Source organism: Trichoplusia ni, chromosome 15, assembly GCF_003590095.1.
Source record: "Trichoplusia ni isolate ovarian cell line Hi5 chromosome 15, tn1, whole genome shotgun sequence".
NCBI lineage: Eukaryota > Metazoa > Arthropoda > Insecta > Lepidoptera > Noctuidae > Trichoplusia > Trichoplusia ni.
The window spans coordinates 7,439,958-7,458,338 of record NC_039492.1 but is presented as its reverse complement, the minus strand read 5'-3'; the positions used below and the strand labels follow the sequence as shown (position 1 = coordinate 7,458,338).

The following is an 18,381-nucleotide window of genomic DNA, read 5'->3' as shown; positions in this document are numbered from 1 at the left end:
ATCTTTGTTCTACACTGTAAATATAAGAAGTTTAATTTGTGAGTTGAAATATGCCGGACATTATAAATTAGGCGACAATATAATAGATTTTAGAACGTCGCATTATTGTAGAGATGTCGTTAATTTTTCTTTAAAAATATATAAGTAAGAAATTTATGAAAAATGCAAAACACCGCCAGCTTCTAAGAACCAGATCAACTAGACCAATTGCACTTGGCCGTTTCTTTTTGCCTACCCTGACTAAAATCTCTGTGCACGCCACTGAGACCAAACATAACCCAAACCAACTAGAACTGTATAACTACTAGTTGGCATCATAAATACAATCATAAGCCTCATAATAACTATGAATAAAAGCCATACATTTATATACGTACTTATTAATCTAATCTAGCACATTGCTTATCGAGCAAGAGTTCCATTTTCGTTTTGTAAGAAAACCAAATATTAATTTATGTTTATCGTGTATCTTCCTCATCTCGTATCCGCCGCGACTGCTGTCGAAGCGAACTATATTTGTTATCACAACATTGTGATGCCATTCGCGTACTGTCTATTTAATTGAATAGATAAAACAAGTGTGCATGTAGCGATGTCTGGCGTATCTCGTATCTGTCCGCCTAGACTTTCAACCGCACCTACTCTAGATAACAGAATTGAATTTTAATTCAATTTTCCAACGAAATAATCATGTTTAATAGTTTTGAACAACTGTAACTCGCTCGTACTGAATTCATATTGTATCAGTGTGTTCAGATAACTAACCAGGCGGCAGATAGACGTAATTGACTTGCATGAGACAGCTATTGTGATTTGACTAGATATCTATGTAGGTAATACAATTACTTCTGCTATCAGACATCAAATACGTCTCGTAGAAACGTAGTGCCGGTCAAACGGATCAGCCGGAAAACTTGATCGAATTAACATAGTAACTCAATAAACATTGTAAGAATGAAAACAAACGAGACTTGTATTCTGAAACAGCGCGCTACGGCACAACACAGTTTTGTGTAAAGGTATTGAGTGTTGAAAACTTGCCAGCGAATGTTGTTATAACAGAAATAGTAGGCATGCTCGTTGAGATTTTTCAAATATAGAACCGACGCGTGGGCAATGACCGATAAAGGTTCAACAGCTGCTGCTCGGACAGGGATAGCTACTGCACGAGGTGGATCCGCGGCGTCGGCGTTAAACGACGTGGGGAACGCACTTTCATGACCCGGCTCGGATACCCGTAACCTGGCTTTTTACATCACACCCTCAGATGTTGGCTCTTAATTTTATATGTGCTGTCTAAACCCGACATTTTGTTTTCATTACCATAATACCCAAAGCGCTTCACTTCAAGTATATTCAACAACAGCAACCGTAAAAACGTAGGTTGTTTTATCGAGAAATTACTTTTTAGCTGTCGTTTGCGGGAGCGAGTAAGTTCCAAGTACATTGCTCCATGTTGATAACTCTATTAATATCTATCTGATGTCTCGAAATGTGCTCCACTAGCCAATCAGCGGCTATCACACAACGCACATTGGGCTCTACACTCACGCACACTAGAAAAAATAAAAATAGAAGGAAATATTATTTTTTATTTTTTGGTATCAAATAAAGGCAATAAAATGAAAATTGTAACGTATTTGACGAAAGTTAAAGTAGAGTTCTTTAAATATCTATATTATTTGCTCCGAGGTCGCTCGAAGTGGTTTCATTAATTATTCCGTTTAACTATAATATAATCTGTGCATAGCTGTGAGAATCATATCTCCAGTCAAATATTGACTTAGACGACTTGATAACGAGTCAGTTCTAATTTCTATTGTCTTATCCCTGCCCTAATTAGATGTTAGTAGAATTCTGAAGTGACCTTTGATCTCGATTAGCTCTTCCGAGCCGACTAAATAATTAATGTTCAACGATTAACAAATAATAAACACAAAGATAACGGATAAGTCAGCTTGCGATTAAATATTGATTTATGTTAATGTATTCTTATAGAAGGTACTCTCTAACGTTCACGTTCAGTCTTCATCGCATCGTCAAATCGTGTGTTAACTTCCACGAGGTAATACTATATTTGGAGCTGTTGTTTTTTGTCTGTCTTCGTTTAGTTTTGTGCCAGTGTGCGGTATCACGCCGTTGATACGAACGGCTCGCGTGTATTCATGATAGCTAGTGGTTGTTTGAGCGTCGTTAAATAATCATGTTTTGCTAAATAAAAATAGTATTCTGTTATTACGTTGACAACTCTCATTATTGATCGAAACAAACTGATTCGGTTGAATATTTAGAGCATATTATGTGAGTATTTATTTTTATTACTTTTTAATTTAAGATTTGATAGGTGTCCGTAAAATAAAATTATGCAAATATTTGTTTTTTTAACTTGTTGAATTTTATTTTAGAATTTATTTTTATCTAATATTTTTTACATTAATCTATTGTGGCTGTAGCGATGTTGTATTCAGTGAATAAGGAATCATTCAACGACTCCCAATTTAGGGGCCTCTTACCACGGTATACGGTAATAAGAATAACATAAATGGTTGCTTAATACAAAAACTTTACATAATTTTGTAATACCGATTCCTATTGAAACTGTTAGTCTTCTTAATGCTCTTTTTTGTTTGTATTAATTAAACAAAACCGTTTAACCAACAAAAAAAAGTACAAATAATCATCAAGTCTGTGTAATTTTCCAATAGACTTATCAATTTGTAGATAGGTATATCTGCTGGACCATTTTCTGAGCGTTGTGAAAGAACTTTATCAACGTATAGGTAATAATAATATTGCACAGCTTTCACACAACGCCATCTAGTCTCAAACTAAGTAAAGCTTGTATTATGAATACTAGACAACTGATAAACATACTAAAAAAATTCTAAATGCATATATATATATATAGAAAAATTCAACCCGAACACAGAATAAAGATTGTTCTCATTACACAAATATTCGTCCTGGGTGGGAATCGAACTCACGACCTCCGGTATAGCAGTCAGGGCCACTAACCGCTAGACCAACAGGCCAGTCATATATTTGTAGGTACTTCTAATATTCAAGGTCCACATTAATATTGACCACCAAAAATAGACACAGCATAGTAACCTTCACACACACAAATATCTCTTGTTTTTTGTCGGACGTAAACATCTGCTTTATTAATTTGGAGATTACTAGAAAAACATGGTTTTATAAAAGTATTCATATTTTGTAATGTTATTGTAAAGAATAGAATTACTTTGCCTTGTACTGGGATATATAGAGATATGGCTTCTTGCTAAAAACATGTTTTCAGAGTAGATTATTTTCTCTAGATTCGATACTTGTAATTTAAATATAGTTACATTAAAATTGCAGATGTTTTTCTTTTATTCTCCTTTCCTAATATTTCGTGCAAGTCATGCTCATTTCATAAGGTTTTTTTTTATTATATTCGTTTTCACTATAATACTCCCAAGCGTAGGCTATTATCGAAAATATATAAACTCCACAATAACTTATGTAGTTAATTAAGAGTCCTAAGCTATCCAAGTCTAGGCTAAGTTATAGTAAACGAATTAGTGAGTACATTACCCCCGCTCCTCATTTTATATTGAGGTTTGTTTAGGCTTTCTTTGCCTATGAGAGGTATCAGACTGTACAATAACTCATTTTGGCACCCCTCGTGCTCAGGTGTATGTCGAGCCGCTTAAAATATTGTTGTCACCGAAAACGATATTTCTTTAGCTGCAAAAATGTCTCAACCGCTTTTATAGGAGGCTCCAAGTTTTTCCTGTAGTGATTTATGTTTAATTAGAGTGTCCTTCACATTTTTATATCATTCCAAAATAATTTAGGAACTTCGCGACGAGGGCTTCGAGAAAGCTCGGTGAAAACTTTTAAAACAATTAAGAGTTTGTCAAGGGGAGGTTTCAATGCGTAATACGTAAATTCTTTCGCTGCCATACATGAAACAATGTTGTTCAGGCGCATGCAACGCTCGCTATTATAGGTAGTTATTTAATTGTAAGTGATAACGAGCCAGTGTCGTATCAAAACACTGTGACCCCCCTTTCGTCTCGGAGTCACGTAACTACTGATACGTAGGTCGAAGAGATTTATCATTCGCTCAAAGTTGTCTTAATCTACTCATTTGTAATAAAATTGTACATTATTGTACCTACGTACGGCGCTAGTAATAAACTTTAACGGGCATCGTAAGTTCTCCAAGTACCTACCGATATAGTATCAGTGGTACTATTGTATTTGTTATCTACGAAGTTTATAGTTATTAAGCTTTTTAAAAAAAATGGCAAAATAAATATATCGCAGAAAAAGTAAATCGAGTTCTTATTCTTACTTGTAATATATGAACAATTAACATCAGAATCATGTTAAATATATCGTCATGTGTATAAAATATTTATTAATAAAAATGTTATCTTAATGTACTTACACGTACAATGTATGTTTTTATAACTTGCAGAAACATTATATTTATCTTCCGAGATGTCAGGTACTTTATAAGCCTAGTTTACTAAATATTTTTTACTAAATTACTAAAAAAGGATATTTTAATAATTTCACCTTAAAAAAAGGTAAAAATACTATGATCATTGCATACAAAACAAACTATGGATATCTGCAGTATACGCATAAACAAAACAGAAAAAACTTAGAGGTTGGAAAAGTATCGTTAACACGCAATGTGGAAATAATACGACCCACGGGATAGATTTATTAAATAACTCTGTTTGATAGAAAACAGTGATTGATATTGAGTTAGATGGATGGTATAAAATAATGAAAGTTTCTCTCCAAATTGTTCATGGGGGCTGACTCTACATTCAACGAACTTGGCTACATACGGAAAAGGTTTTAGGCAAAACTTTAACCAGACTGCCAGTATATATTGCTTTTGTGGGCATTTTAACCATTTTGAACAAGTGAAATTGAGCAACTCTTTCCAGCCTACTTTCAACCAAAATGGACAGCTGGAAAAAATCATATAACAATATTTGGGTATTATTTAGTAACTTGCATATAAAACATATAAGCGCTCCTAAACCAAATTCTAATGTGCGGTTGGTAGGAAACATCAGTGTTGTAAAACTAAATCAATATGCGAACGCAACTAAACACTTTTTTTTATTTAAGCTGACATCGGAATGTACAATGGTGGAGTGGAAAACTGACTATTTATATATGTATACAAATTGGAACACATTTAAATATTAAATTAAGAGGTACCTTACAAACTATAGTTTTATACATTTATCGTAGAACGAAGTATATTGTTCTTCGCTTGGAGATAAGGAATAGTCGCGACTTTAGACATAAACACTCGTTATTGATACTGAGGTCTGTGACCATTTGATTTATTGTAATTTCAACTACATAAAGCTATTTATGCTCTTTATACTCTGATATATGTATGGCGGTTTTATTTATGGAAGAGGATGATAGCACTTGATTGCAAACCTTCCATTTTTAACGAAGCATATTGAATAACTAAAAAATAACTGCCTTCTAAAAATAGAAATATATTTTTCTGATTTAACTCTATATTATTTAACATTGAATTCGCTTAGATAATTAAAAACTAAACTAACAATAACAGCATAGAACGTCCAAATCGTTATTCGATCCCCGTACCGAAACGTGCAACTGCCTGTTCAAATATTTTCAGATTTACATGTGTCGTTTAAAATGAACTCTATACATCAGCGATTACACTATTCACATATATCTACATAAGATAAAGTAGAGCATGTAATACTATATAATATAGCACGTGTTGTCAGCCAGCAGTCTACATTTAATAATCGTTACCTTTGTCAATGCATAGCGCTCTCCACCTCACTTCCACTCCATTTCCGAGTCCTAATGATATTGATCGCATTATGCGGAGGGAGCATGGACACCTCTCAATATTCCTCTAAGATATTCGACCTCTGATTTGGGACAAACAATAAGAGCTTCGATATAAAGGGCAATTAATATTTACTGTCTATTTCACTGATAATATTGTGTTAACAATTATTTATTTAATTAGGGGACCGCGTCGCAGTATTATGTGATACAATCTGTTTGATTTACCTTATAGCTTAGTTAACAATATGATAACCAAGTATTATTATTTATATTTCATTACACTCGTGCTTTTCTCATTACTTCTTTCAAATCTTGTTGTATTTACCGAATTGAGTCTCCACAGACGTCACATTCTAAGGATTCCAATATGTCGACTATGTGTGTGGTATTATTGTGTTAATTACCAAGTCTTGTGTAGTATCTTTAGTATTTACTCAGTCGAGTGAATAAATTAGCTCATCAATAGGATGAAGCAATGTATTGCCGTCGATTCCACCCACAAGAACAAATACTTTGACCTATTGGTAGTCGTTGCCGTTTCGTAATTGCGCATTAGTGATGCGGAACACCAAAAGGCTTGCGAATTCGAAGCTAAAGTAAAATCGAGAGAAGGAAACGATTAAACCTTTAGATTTTTGATATCACTGATCTCCTACTTAATCGTTTAACATAATAATGTGTTTAGAAACGAAAACAAAAGTATTGTTTACAAATCAGACTTAACAAGATGTAATAGTATTTGGATTTAGATTAACAAATCAGGAAATTACTACAGCTACAGCTTAATAAAATAAAATATTTAAATAAATATTTAAGGTTTTACAAAATATATTACTTGGCGGATTTAAGCGATAGTCATTATGCTAATGGCATAGTCGCAACCAGCTGTTCGCTAAATACCTACACCCCATTAATTTAAATATAGAACAATTGCAGAGCCAAGTCCCGTAGCACACGTGAGTTATAAAAAAATAATAAACTTAACGACCTATTTATGTAAATTGTTTGAATGTTTGCTATGATTTCTGCAACAATGTAAATTAGCAAAGTGCAAAAACGAGACGCTTGTTTCTACTAATTAATTACAAACATGTTTCGTTTTTAGGATGATTGAATATTTATGAATTGTTCTCGTTGCCTAAAATGTGTCCAGGCACTGTTGTAGCTATGTACAGGTTTAGGTAGGTTACATTACGGTAGGTTTACTTTCAACCTAACAACATTTATGTGCAAATATATACGGATTATACTAACATTGTGTACATAGTTAATTAGAAACTAATGTGTTCACCAATAACAGAATTACAGAATGATGTACGACGGAAATTTAAAATTCATCTAACGATATTTTCGCATTTAAATCATTGCCATTTATACAAAAAATCAAATCAAACAGTTTTCACTTTTAGAACACGAATTATTCAGGCACATACGAAACGTTACTTTAATGACAGTTCTTCTAAATCGCGGTTCGAAATTCAAATAAGATGGAGAAAAAACGGCCAGAAAAAATATGACCATCAACAATAATTAAAGCGTGATCAATAATAGACAACTATAGTATAAAATATTGACATAAGTTGCAGTTTAAAAGGCATAATACGTAGTGAGGTAGTGATAACATAAGAACGGTCTTAGGTCAGGAATAGGACTGATTGGAAAATTTAAGTGCTGCAACACCGTGTTTACTAATAAACTTTGCCTAGGTATTTGACTAAATACTCGCTCCAACGAATGACTCCTAATTTTAAGTGTATCTAAAATGATTCTGTCTAATATGATGCCTTTATTACTTTAAGTGGTGAACATTACAATCTACAACTTCTTTTCCATATTTTCTTTGCCGTCTCTACAACATGTAGTAAACAATAAAATGAATGCCCTAACTACTAAAACATGTGGTATAATTTAAAAAAAAAACCGAATTTTCAAATCTGTCGCCTAACGTAACAAACTCGTTATTTGAATGTGAAATAAATGGCTGTATAAAAACACACGTTGATACGATGTGGTAACAAACCTTTAGCATTGCTATCGGTTAGCCTTTAATGTCCCGGCGAAATCCCTGAGGGTCACTACAGTTTATAATTCGTATACACGAGTAGATAACACAAGTAATAAAATATCCAACTCGTATTGTTTGGGATATCTATTTGCAAATACGTATTATTTCATGAATTCAATACACCTAACTTAAAATTAAACTTATTTTCACGATACAATAAAATGAAATGAAATTATTTATTTTGTTTAGTAGTTTTAACGTGCTTTTTAAGTTTTCTGAAGACAACCTTTCCTATCTGACTATCTTAAGACACCGTTTTATACATTCATGTGTGACAAGTACGAGAATTAAGCTGTTTTATGTAGGTATATACAGATACGTACGGCAGACAATTTTTAAATGTCTGATAAATCTTCCGTCGATTGTCATTTTAATTGGTCAGTTGTTATGGTGATAAGTCAGACGGAATTTATCGACACTGATTTGCTGTAATACCTACCTTTTAACTTTCATTTGGATTTTGGATACAAATATTTGAGTATAGAATTTTTTCTTGGAAATCCTACGTATCTATTTTGATGATTTAAATATTAGCCTTATATAGTCTGTATGTAATTCAATTTAGGTCAAAATTTTCAACAATAGGAGAACTTATGATTGATTTTATGAAAAGGTAAACTAACCTAAGTGCAAAATTATGTGCCAAAGTTGTTACCGATAATATCATAACAAATAAATCGTGGGATGGTAGAACGACAATAGCTATCCGTTTTATAACATTAACGTTAGAGTTGTTTTGTAACTTTGGCTACAATGGGCCGCCAGATAACCCTGACTGTTTGCTAAAAGTCCCCGACAGGTGGCGACTGTGAACTGTCTATTGCCGTTTTGAGGGCACGCACTTGGAATTTATTATTAACGCGTGAAATTCCTCTTTAGTTTTCAGAGCGATAAAATAAACGGGCTGAGAGCTATGCCAATTACATAATAGATATGTAGTAGGTACTTGGTTAGTTTGTTTGTTTGTAACTTGTTGTTGTTTTTTAACCTATACCGTTTGGCCGTGTTTGTTTATCTAGGCTTCCTCAGAAGATGGGTGTTTCGTTTGTTTTCTTGCCTATGTTTGTAAATGGAAGTTAGAGTAGATAGGTACCTACTGATGTTAACTGAAAATATAAATAAAATAAAAGAGTAAGAAGTTCTTAGCTTTCACGACAAGTTATTAACAATTCAAACGGTGATGGGGTTTTTTAAAGGCTGGTAGCCGAAAAAGCATATTTTCCTTTTTTAGATATAACTATAAAGCTGCGTAACTATATATATAATTTTCAATGACATTAACTGAACCAAACATATCGGTTAGAGTCGAAACCCAGACTGGGACTTGAATTTGAGCGAACTTCGAAGAACATTGTTTATTCATTTTTCTGAACTTCTACCACCATGACTTAAAGTAATATTATTATGCTGTTAAATCTCTTTTGCACACCGTCAAAAATATTACATTAACACGTATTAGTGGTCCCCTGTAGTATTTCCATACATGGACCAGATGGATTTTTATTTTTAATATCCATTCCGGCTCTACTATTGAGTCAAACCTAAATCTGCAAAAAAAGACATCTGAGAGATTTCTCGTATAGGTATAGACCCGAAAATGAAAACTAAACTACAACAATTTAAATTTCCAGTTGACCTACTTTGAAGCATGACTCCCACGAACGGCGAAGGCCCGGAGCCACCAGAGATCGTGGTGTTAGATGGGGGGTTCTCCACGCAGCTGTCCTGCCACGTCGGCCACGTCATAGACGGAGACCCGCTGTGGAGCGCGCGCTTCCTCTACACACATCCCGATGAAGTAGTCAATACTCATCTTGACTTCTTAAGAGGTAGGTTTAGTAACTGACCCCAACATAGTCGGGAAAAGGCTAGGTCGATGATGATGATAAGGGCTCTTATACCTGGGGCATACCGCCCATCTTTAGAAGTGGGTTCCACTGAGACTTTATGCTACGTATTCTATCGTTGTAAAGCACTGATAGGCTAGTCGACTGACCGTTGGATTGCCAAGTCACATGTAGCTTCGAATCTTCTCCGAGCTTGAACAATAAACAGCTTAGGTACCTGATAATTTTACGGCTAAAATTCTGCCACCAGGTTGTGCATCAACCTCATTAGTCTTAGTTTAAGCGGTAGTAGTAGATTCTCTGAATATCTTAGTATAATAGTTTAATATATATATCCTATCTTAGTAATAGTCTCTATGCCGTGGAGTGTCCCTTCGGTTCCACAAGAAACTATCTTACTTTAAAATGCGATTATGTTGTGAATTATTACAAAAAAATAATAATATACAATTGAAGTGAATAAATATTAAAAGTTTATCGTAGACTCTGAATTGCGTTACGTTAATTTAAATTCGTGGGCAAAAATTTCCCATTGTTTTTTATTTGGCACTATTAACGAAACAAATATTCTGTGCATCTGGTTTTACATCCAGAATCTACTGGAGTTGTAAGCTTGTTGTTTTTGTATTGCGTTTTAATTCTCTGAGGAGATTGTAAGCATATTAAAAAATAGATATCTTTTGCGCATCAAACGTTGAAATGTGTGGGCGGACACGTGTAAGAGCTGGACCACGTAGAAGTCTTCGTGAACTAGATAATATTACATGCATTTGGAATATGAAGGTAAATTCAGACATTTCAATACTTTAGTGCATAGCTTGGTCAATAATATTTGCTAAATTCGTATATTGTGAGTAACTAAGTTAGGTTAGTATTTATAGAGTTCTAAATTTAATATGATTTTTTTATTTCAAACTGTGTGTGGCTTTTTTTACAAATATCTATATTTGAATAAACAATACATCATGTTATTCCATGATCATATTAGTAATCAAAAAACAATACGTTTTCTCACTTATAGTACGACAATATCGTAATATGAATAGCGATGAAAATACCGTTCGTAGCGTGCTGTTGAGAACGGCGGTAAATCTGTCTAAGCCTACGGGATCCAGCTGAAATTTAGATTGAATATCGGTATGCAGATTCCTATGAACAGAATATTGTTCACAATTTCTCATAGTTTTACCTTTAATTAAATACTTGTAAGGGTAGCTCTACACTTAATTAAAATTATTATTTTATTAAGCTACGCCATCGTTTACAACATCGTATAACGTAACTTACCTAAAATTAAATTCAAACGTTGTTTTGCCATATTAATATTTTGAAGGGAAATCATTGGGTTTTTGGATAAAAAAATGAAAGAAAGCTACTAAATACTACTAAAACATGTATAAAAAAATCACAATAATCTATCAAGCTATTTTACACCAACATTGAAACACGAGATTTTTTAAAGATAAATTTTAGGTATATACTCTCACGTTATACCTGCTCAGATACAACAAACATTAAATAAATGACCGATTCCTGTTTATCGCATCTGTTTAGTCCATTTAATCAGCGGTGTCAATCACAGTGATACATTAATGTTACTATCCCAGCTCCCATGACAACAAAGTACTATCGCAATTCGAAACCGAGTTCAACAAAAACCGCAAACGAACGAACGCGAACTTACAGAAACACAGGCTCGCAAAACGTTGCGGCTAAGTACAAGTGTACATGCGTGTTTTGACGAATTACACGTTAGGTCGCTTTTAGCCCGTCATTTTCATGCATCTGACAGCGAGAGTGCGACCTCGTCTCGTGTCATCGTCCTCTGAAAGCGCTTTTCTTCGCCACAAAACGGACCGTTTCTTTTCATAAGGAAAAGCTGAAAAGTGTCTGCAAGCAAATAACTCCCTGGAGGGAAAAGCCTACTGCCTTGCTTTGCTGCCTCTAATAGAAGACATAATGTGAAAAAATATAAAATATGACCGCGCACTTTGTAGAGATATAAAGGTTTCCGTATCATCAAAAAATGCCGGACAGAAGATAACAGCCAACACATTGTACAGATGTAGCCTTATTAGATACATTATTATAACAATATCAGACATTTATTATCTGAACATGGGTATTATCAGTTAATATTATAGGGTATTACGTAAACCGGCGGATTATTTACATTGTACAAGCATAAAGTCTGAGGCAGAGATATTTCCTCGGTAGGTAAGTCTCAGCTGTTCCGCTGTGATTATTATGATTGACGCTGTAGCAAGTTGGCAAGTGATGCCGCTATTTCTCCCTCATGTACTAACTACTTCACATTTGCATAGTACAGCGGCGCGGGCAGGAGGCGCGACGCCCGCCGCGTCCTACAGTACCACCGCGCCTCGTATACAAACTACAACTCCGGATACACAGCGTTGTTGCCATTAATCACCTTGTCTGTCTAATACCTTTCCATTCGCAAGCCGTGCGCCGTCTTCTATTTATTACATAATTATTTTCTTCGACAGAGAACGGTACCTTTTGCCGACCTCGCTTCCACAATATTGAACTAGGTGCCCCGGCTCGTGTTGCATTACTAAGTTTTAATAATATTAATTGTTTACGCCTCTTAGCCGCACCCCGCTCACAGTTCGTAATACTAACAAAGTTAAACTTGGCCCATATTTATCGGGCTAGTTTCGTAATACCAACTTCGGAATATGTGTACTATTAATTTGTGATGACAGGAAAAGCATAGAGATATCGGCAAAACGGTTAAAGGCATTAATCTTGGGATTCATTTGTTTTCATTAAATGCCAACCTGTGGTTAGATGTGATTAATGCGTACAACATTATGACTGTTTGCGGGCTATAAAACGTGTTTTATGGTTACTTTGCAGCGGGAGCAGATTTAATAATAACGAACACTTACCAGGCGTCGGTGGAGGGCTTCGTTGAGCACCTGGGCGTGACGAGCGAGCAAGCGTACGAGCTGATCGTGCGCGCCGTCGAGCTGGCTAAGCGCGCGCGCTCGCTCTACCTCGAGGAGTACCAGGACTACGTACAGAACGGTGCGTATCAGCGTACACCTCCCTCACGAGCGCTGCACACTCTGTGTGAGCTTCGGAGACTGAGCGCCGAGACATATTTCATAAATGAATACGGGCGAAAGGCCTCCACTGTAAATGGAAGACTTTAAAGATCACATGAAAGTGATAAATGACTCGGTGGCCAGTGTAATTACATTCGTAGCTTAAGAGTATTAACACATATTATGTACAATATGGACTAATAAAAAGTGAATTGCTGATTTAAGTAGGTACCTAACTAGATAAAAAACTTGTATAGTACAAAGAATATTAAATTCAACTCTAAATTAAACTATACGAATGAAAAACAGAAGTGGAACAAAAATTACTTTGTCAAACAAAAAGAATGTCCGTAACAAGATAATGAAAGTGGGCTTCAGGCAGATATCTAATTTCAACGTTTATTTCTCGAGTTCGCGTTCATTTTCTAGTAAACAGGTAAATAGGCTATAAACCACTCGAAAATGCGCATTTAAATCTTTATCACGGTTGTACCCATGTACCTACTTTATGACCGTTATAACTTTTCGGAATGACAAGTGCCTATTTAAAATAACATAAATATACATCCAGTCTGTTTTCAAATGAGTTTCGGTCACAAACTTAGCGTAGGGTTTCTTGAAACACAGTTAAGTCAAAGGTAGGTACAACAAATGTAATTTATTATTCAAATTTATAAAATTTCAAGAATGTTTGTGTTTTGCTGTGAACAAAGATTCTAGGGTCCGCACCCGCAAGGGTCGGGTGCAAGCACGCATTAATTACACTTTGCAAGGGTTGAAAGTTATGTGTATTCGTGGAGATAATATAAGAGTGGCGGAGCCCAACCTCTATGGAGATGGAGATTTTGTAAACACGAAGTTTGTATTTGTTATAACTGTAATGTGTCATGTCTTTAGATCGTATACCGCTGATTGTGGGGTCTGTGGGTCCTTACGGGGCACACCTACACGACGGCTCGGAATATGATGGCAGTTACGCAGATACTACGTCTGTTGAGGTATTTATTTACTCTCCTTATACTTTACATCAAAGTCTTAACTTTGAATTTCAATCGGGATAATCAGCAAACTCCTTTTGCCAATTCATTATAACAACATATTTATATATTCAAATGACTAGAATTATGATAATATTTTTCTGCCAGTTCTAGAAGAAAAATTCAACTTGCAACGCCGCATAATAAACTGGAGAAAGACAAAGCCAGTTAATTTTCAGAAAAGAATCTGATTCTTTAGAGACTTTACACATCAGTTAAATGTTAGTATTTAAACATTATTTTACTACATGTTATAATACATACTATCTACATATTAGGTGTAAGAAAACTATTCGTCCTGGAAATATCTTAAATAGAAAAGTCTCATTTCTGCGTAACACGGGTAGCTTAGATGTGGTAAATAATTAATGAGTTTGGCCAACGCGAAATTGGTTCTTTGTCTATTTCTATACATTGTCAATGAGTGCTTTTAGGGCGGCGATCGACCAAATCGATCTTGTTCAAATGTTAAAGGTAAAGCTTTCTGGCTAAAAGCTCCAAATTCACGGAGTGAGTATTTTTATTATTCGACATTAACTATGCTGTTCGATTTTAGGGGTCCGTTTCAGTATAAGTATATCGAAATGAAAAACACTTTAAATTACTAGCAAATACTGTATATCACAATTATGTAACTCGTACCGCTATTTAGAGTCACAGTTATATATGTTTTAAAAGTTTAATATCTCAAAAGTTTATTTCCAAACTTCAATTTCAGAAAGTTATATGAATATTTAAAGGCAAGGGAGAGTAGAAGTTGAAAATTATATCGATAAATAACACAAATGATTCACGTAATCGTAAAATCTACGCTATTTCATTACATGGAAGTAACGACATCTTTACGAAGAGGTATTCCATTTAAATATCTTTGGCTGGATCAAATATTATTATGTAGGTTCCTCTTCCCCGTCGAATTTAATTAACGAAAGTTATGTCGGAAGCTTTGTCATGTTGCAACTTACCTCTCAATGTATTATCCACAACTTTTGCAGGACAGGTTTTTCTCTAACACCTCCCTTTATTTCTTTATTAAGGAATAGCTATGTTTTGAATAGAATACTCACAATGTAACATATTTTAAGACTTAACCGTAGGTACTAATACAATGGATAATACGTTTAAAATATGATGCCATTCATATTGTAATAAATTCAATGGTAAAGAGGCAGAGCTCCTGTAAAAACTATTAAATCAGGTGCTCGATCATTTCTGCGGAACCCCGAGAGCCATGAATGCATTGCCTAATAAAGGCCATTGAAAGCGGCGGCTAAATCGTAAAGAGGGCCGTAAAGTTGCCTGCAAATTAAAATTTACATCGGCAATATGAAAAACTCCACTCCATTTCTCTTGTTTTTTTTTTCTGTACCGACAGCGTTTGACTGGGGTGGACAGTTAATTAACGAAAGCTAGAACAAATGGCTATCTGAAACAAACATGAAGTAACAAAAATATGGGCCTTAATTAATTTGGAGGACTATGCATTGTTTTCATTGATATCGTATTTTAGGTTTGAAACTGAAATTATTTTATCTTAATGTTTTTTAGACCATGAGAGCTTGGCACAGACCCCGAGTCCAGGCTTTGGTCGAGGCTGGAGTCGACCTGTTAGCTTTGGAAACAATACCCTGTCAAGAAGAAGCCGAAATGCTATGCGACCTTCTTAGGGAATTTCCTCATATAAAAGCTTGGATCGCATTCAGCTGTAAGGTAAGTTACAAGAACACCGTATGCGTTGAAATATCTTATTAAATATTTTCTTTATGTAATGTCGAAGGTAAATGCGCATAACTAACCCTGCCGAACGATATCGAACTCGTCTATTCAAAGGCTTTAGATCGATGAGTCACGTAATAGCTTCGATAAATCACTAAAGCAATTTTAAAATAACAAAAATCATCTGTTTGTGGTGGCTGGTATTGACGTGTAGCGCTATACTAGTAGATATGTTACGCCGCATGTTGGGTCTAGAAGCTCGGAAGGGTTATTTATTTGTGTACATATCTGAATACTCCGGGTTGGCACGCCGTGTCAATACCTAGGAACAAAAATATTCAAATGTAGTTTTGTTATTGTGTTCGGACGAATACTATGAATGGAGAACGAAAAAGCTTTTTTGGTAGGTTGTAAAAGATTTTGTACGAAATTCTGAGACTGAGTAAAACATTTTGTTCTCAATTCGCATACTCACTTAGGTGATACAAAACTGTGCTTGAACCAGTCTTTTTCTACGTTATTTGAATACCAAATTGTGAAACCGCTATTCTACGCGGCATACACACCACAAAAGCAAAGTGAATCTGGATTTATATATTTTTTGTTTGTTGCTAAAATGCATAGCGACACCAAAAAAATGTAAATACAATACCGAATACCCGAACGACAGCGGGATCACTTACTTTCATCCACAAATCTGTAATTAATTAATAACTGGCTCGAATATGAGCGAACTAGTTGATACTATCTACCTAAATAAATTATAAGGTGGAAAGGTACCAGTTATGACAAAATTCATACAGAATTTTGCAAAGTTTAACAACAGCCCCAAAATTATAGGCACTCGTGAAACATTTTACCGCAGGTTTCTACCGTTTTGTGTTCATTCCCAGATAGCAGCATTTCACGTTTTATTGTCGCGGCCAAGTTTACGAACTGCGCTCGTTTACTTTCTCACTGATGACTTGTAATATTTTCTTTTCAGGACAATCAAAGTATAGCACACGGCGAAAGTTTCCAGAAAGTAGCAAAGAAATGTTGGGAAACGAACCCTGACCAGTTAGTGGCCGTGGGAGTGAACTGCTGCGCGCCCTCCTTTGTGTCGAACCTCGTGAAAGGCTTCAACGACGACCGGCCACACGCCCCCATTCCGCTTATCGTTTACCCCAATTCGGGCGAAAAATACAACCCCCAAATAGGGTAAGATTTCCGGAAGGATAAGTTACGTAGATCTACGGTTAAGTTTCTATTCCCAAGAGAAGTAATTGACAACATACTTTATTTAAAAAGTCGTATCAGCGGAAACGGTTTGACGACGAAAGAATCACAGAAACGTCTTATAGGTCGCACGGGAATATTAAAAGCTTTAGATGTGTTTTTTTGGAAAACGTTACAAATAAAGTCAGAAGTTATCAGATTACATGGCTGTAAATAAATTATGTTAGATTGGTTTCCACACTAATATTAGCAGACATAATAACCAGTGACGAGGGACAGGCTTAGTGATTATAGGAGCGTCCGCCAGACCTTTAATTACGGTGACTAACAAAGGCCATTAATATTCACAAGCGGTCAGCCTCCTTAGAAGGTGGTAATGACTGATAATCGAGGAAATGTAACTATGACGAAATGTCTGCAACAGACAGTCTTATCTTCTGTAGACATTGTATTGTTCGATAAAGATATCTACCTACACAAAATTGTAGGCTGTATGTAAATAACATAAATATCATGACCTTGTTATGGTCATGATATTTATGTTTTTTGTTTATCTATTTATTTGAAGTAGGCATATAGTATCTAGTTACCTACTTATCTACTTTAAAAATAGAAGATTTCATAATTTGACTGAGATTAAATACGAATACACCATAAAATTAAATCAGATCGTGTTAGGAATTTGTAGTAACTCTTTTGATGTTCTACAGGTGGATAGACCGTGACAAGTGCGAAGCTGTAGAGGTGTTCGTCCAGGAGTGGCTGGAGCTGGGCGTGCGGTATGTGGGCGGCTGCTGTCGCACGTATGCCGCCGACGTGTCGCGGATCCGCAACCAAGTGCACTGCTGGCGCGACCGGTGGCGGTTCCAACTTAAATACCCCAACGCTCAAAACAACAACACGGAGTAATCTGCTCACCTATAGTTCCTAGGTCTTATTACAACGTTTCACTGTCCCTTCGAATTTTAAATGATTATTTGAACACCGGTTGCAGATTGTTTCTTTGCTAGGTACTTGACTGAGATTTTGAACAAAGCGTTAGTAAATCTCGGCTATGTAAACAGAATCCCAACAGCAAATTAAAAGAAATTTCAAAATCTGTTTCAAATACCTACACGACTCCGTTGCAAAACAGGGTTTCAAAATCACGTTTTATTTCTCAGTCCGATTTCCGATCAATTGGAAAATCAGGTATGATCTGGTAAACGGTGTTCAATGTGCTAGTAATAAGAATGAATACCAAAGTATGTTCGTGAAGACCATCTAAAAAGAACTATTTCTACGTAATTTAAAAATGTATGTGCCATTACCATATTTGTAAGAATATAATTTACAAGTGTATACTTTTTTGAATAAATAACAAATGTATATTATTGTTACGACAGCGTGTTTCTTTTTGCTTATTTTTTTTAATTCCTTGGTAAATTAAACTCTCGTAAGATTTTGAAACTAGCGAAGAACATAAATATTTATTGTGTATCGTGGAAACTCCTAATATATATTTGATTTTTGGACTTCCACACTGAAATAGTTATTTGGTTAGGCTTAAATAAATTCAATTTTTCGAC

General features: G+C 35.2%; 1 protein-coding gene across 1 annotated transcript; it reads left to right on the top strand.

The window, feature by feature from the left end:
- Positions 1-2,124: 2,124 nt before the first annotated feature.
- LOC113501183 (homocysteine S-methyltransferase-like) lies at positions 2,125-17,892 on the top strand. The gene is made up of 7 exons (XM_026882246.1): positions 2,125-2,301; positions 9,556-9,753; positions 12,652-12,822; positions 13,740-13,840; positions 15,428-15,589; positions 16,581-16,795; positions 17,524-17,892. The coding sequence occupies exons 2-7, from the start codon at positions 9,573-9,575 to the stop codon at positions 17,720-17,722; spliced, it is 1,029 nt and encodes a 342-aa protein (XP_026738047.1). The 5' UTR covers positions 2,125-2,301; positions 9,556-9,572; the 3' UTR covers positions 17,723-17,892.
- Positions 17,893-18,381: the final 489 nt, after the last annotated feature.

Excerpts from the sequence above, each read along its gene's own strand:
- LOC113501183 (XM_026882246.1), top strand. The coding sequence starts at position 9,573 with ATGACTCCCACGAACGGCGAAGGCCCGGAGCCACCAGAGATCGTGGTG. Across the intron at positions 9,754-12,651 it reads TCATCTTGACTTCTTAAGAG|CGGGAGCAGATTTAATAATA; the intron begins GTAGGTTTAGTA and ends GTTACTTTGCAG. Across the intron at positions 16,796-17,523 it reads AAATACAACCCCCAAATAGG|GTGGATAGACCGTGACAAGT; the intron begins GTAAGATTTCCG and ends GATGTTCTACAG.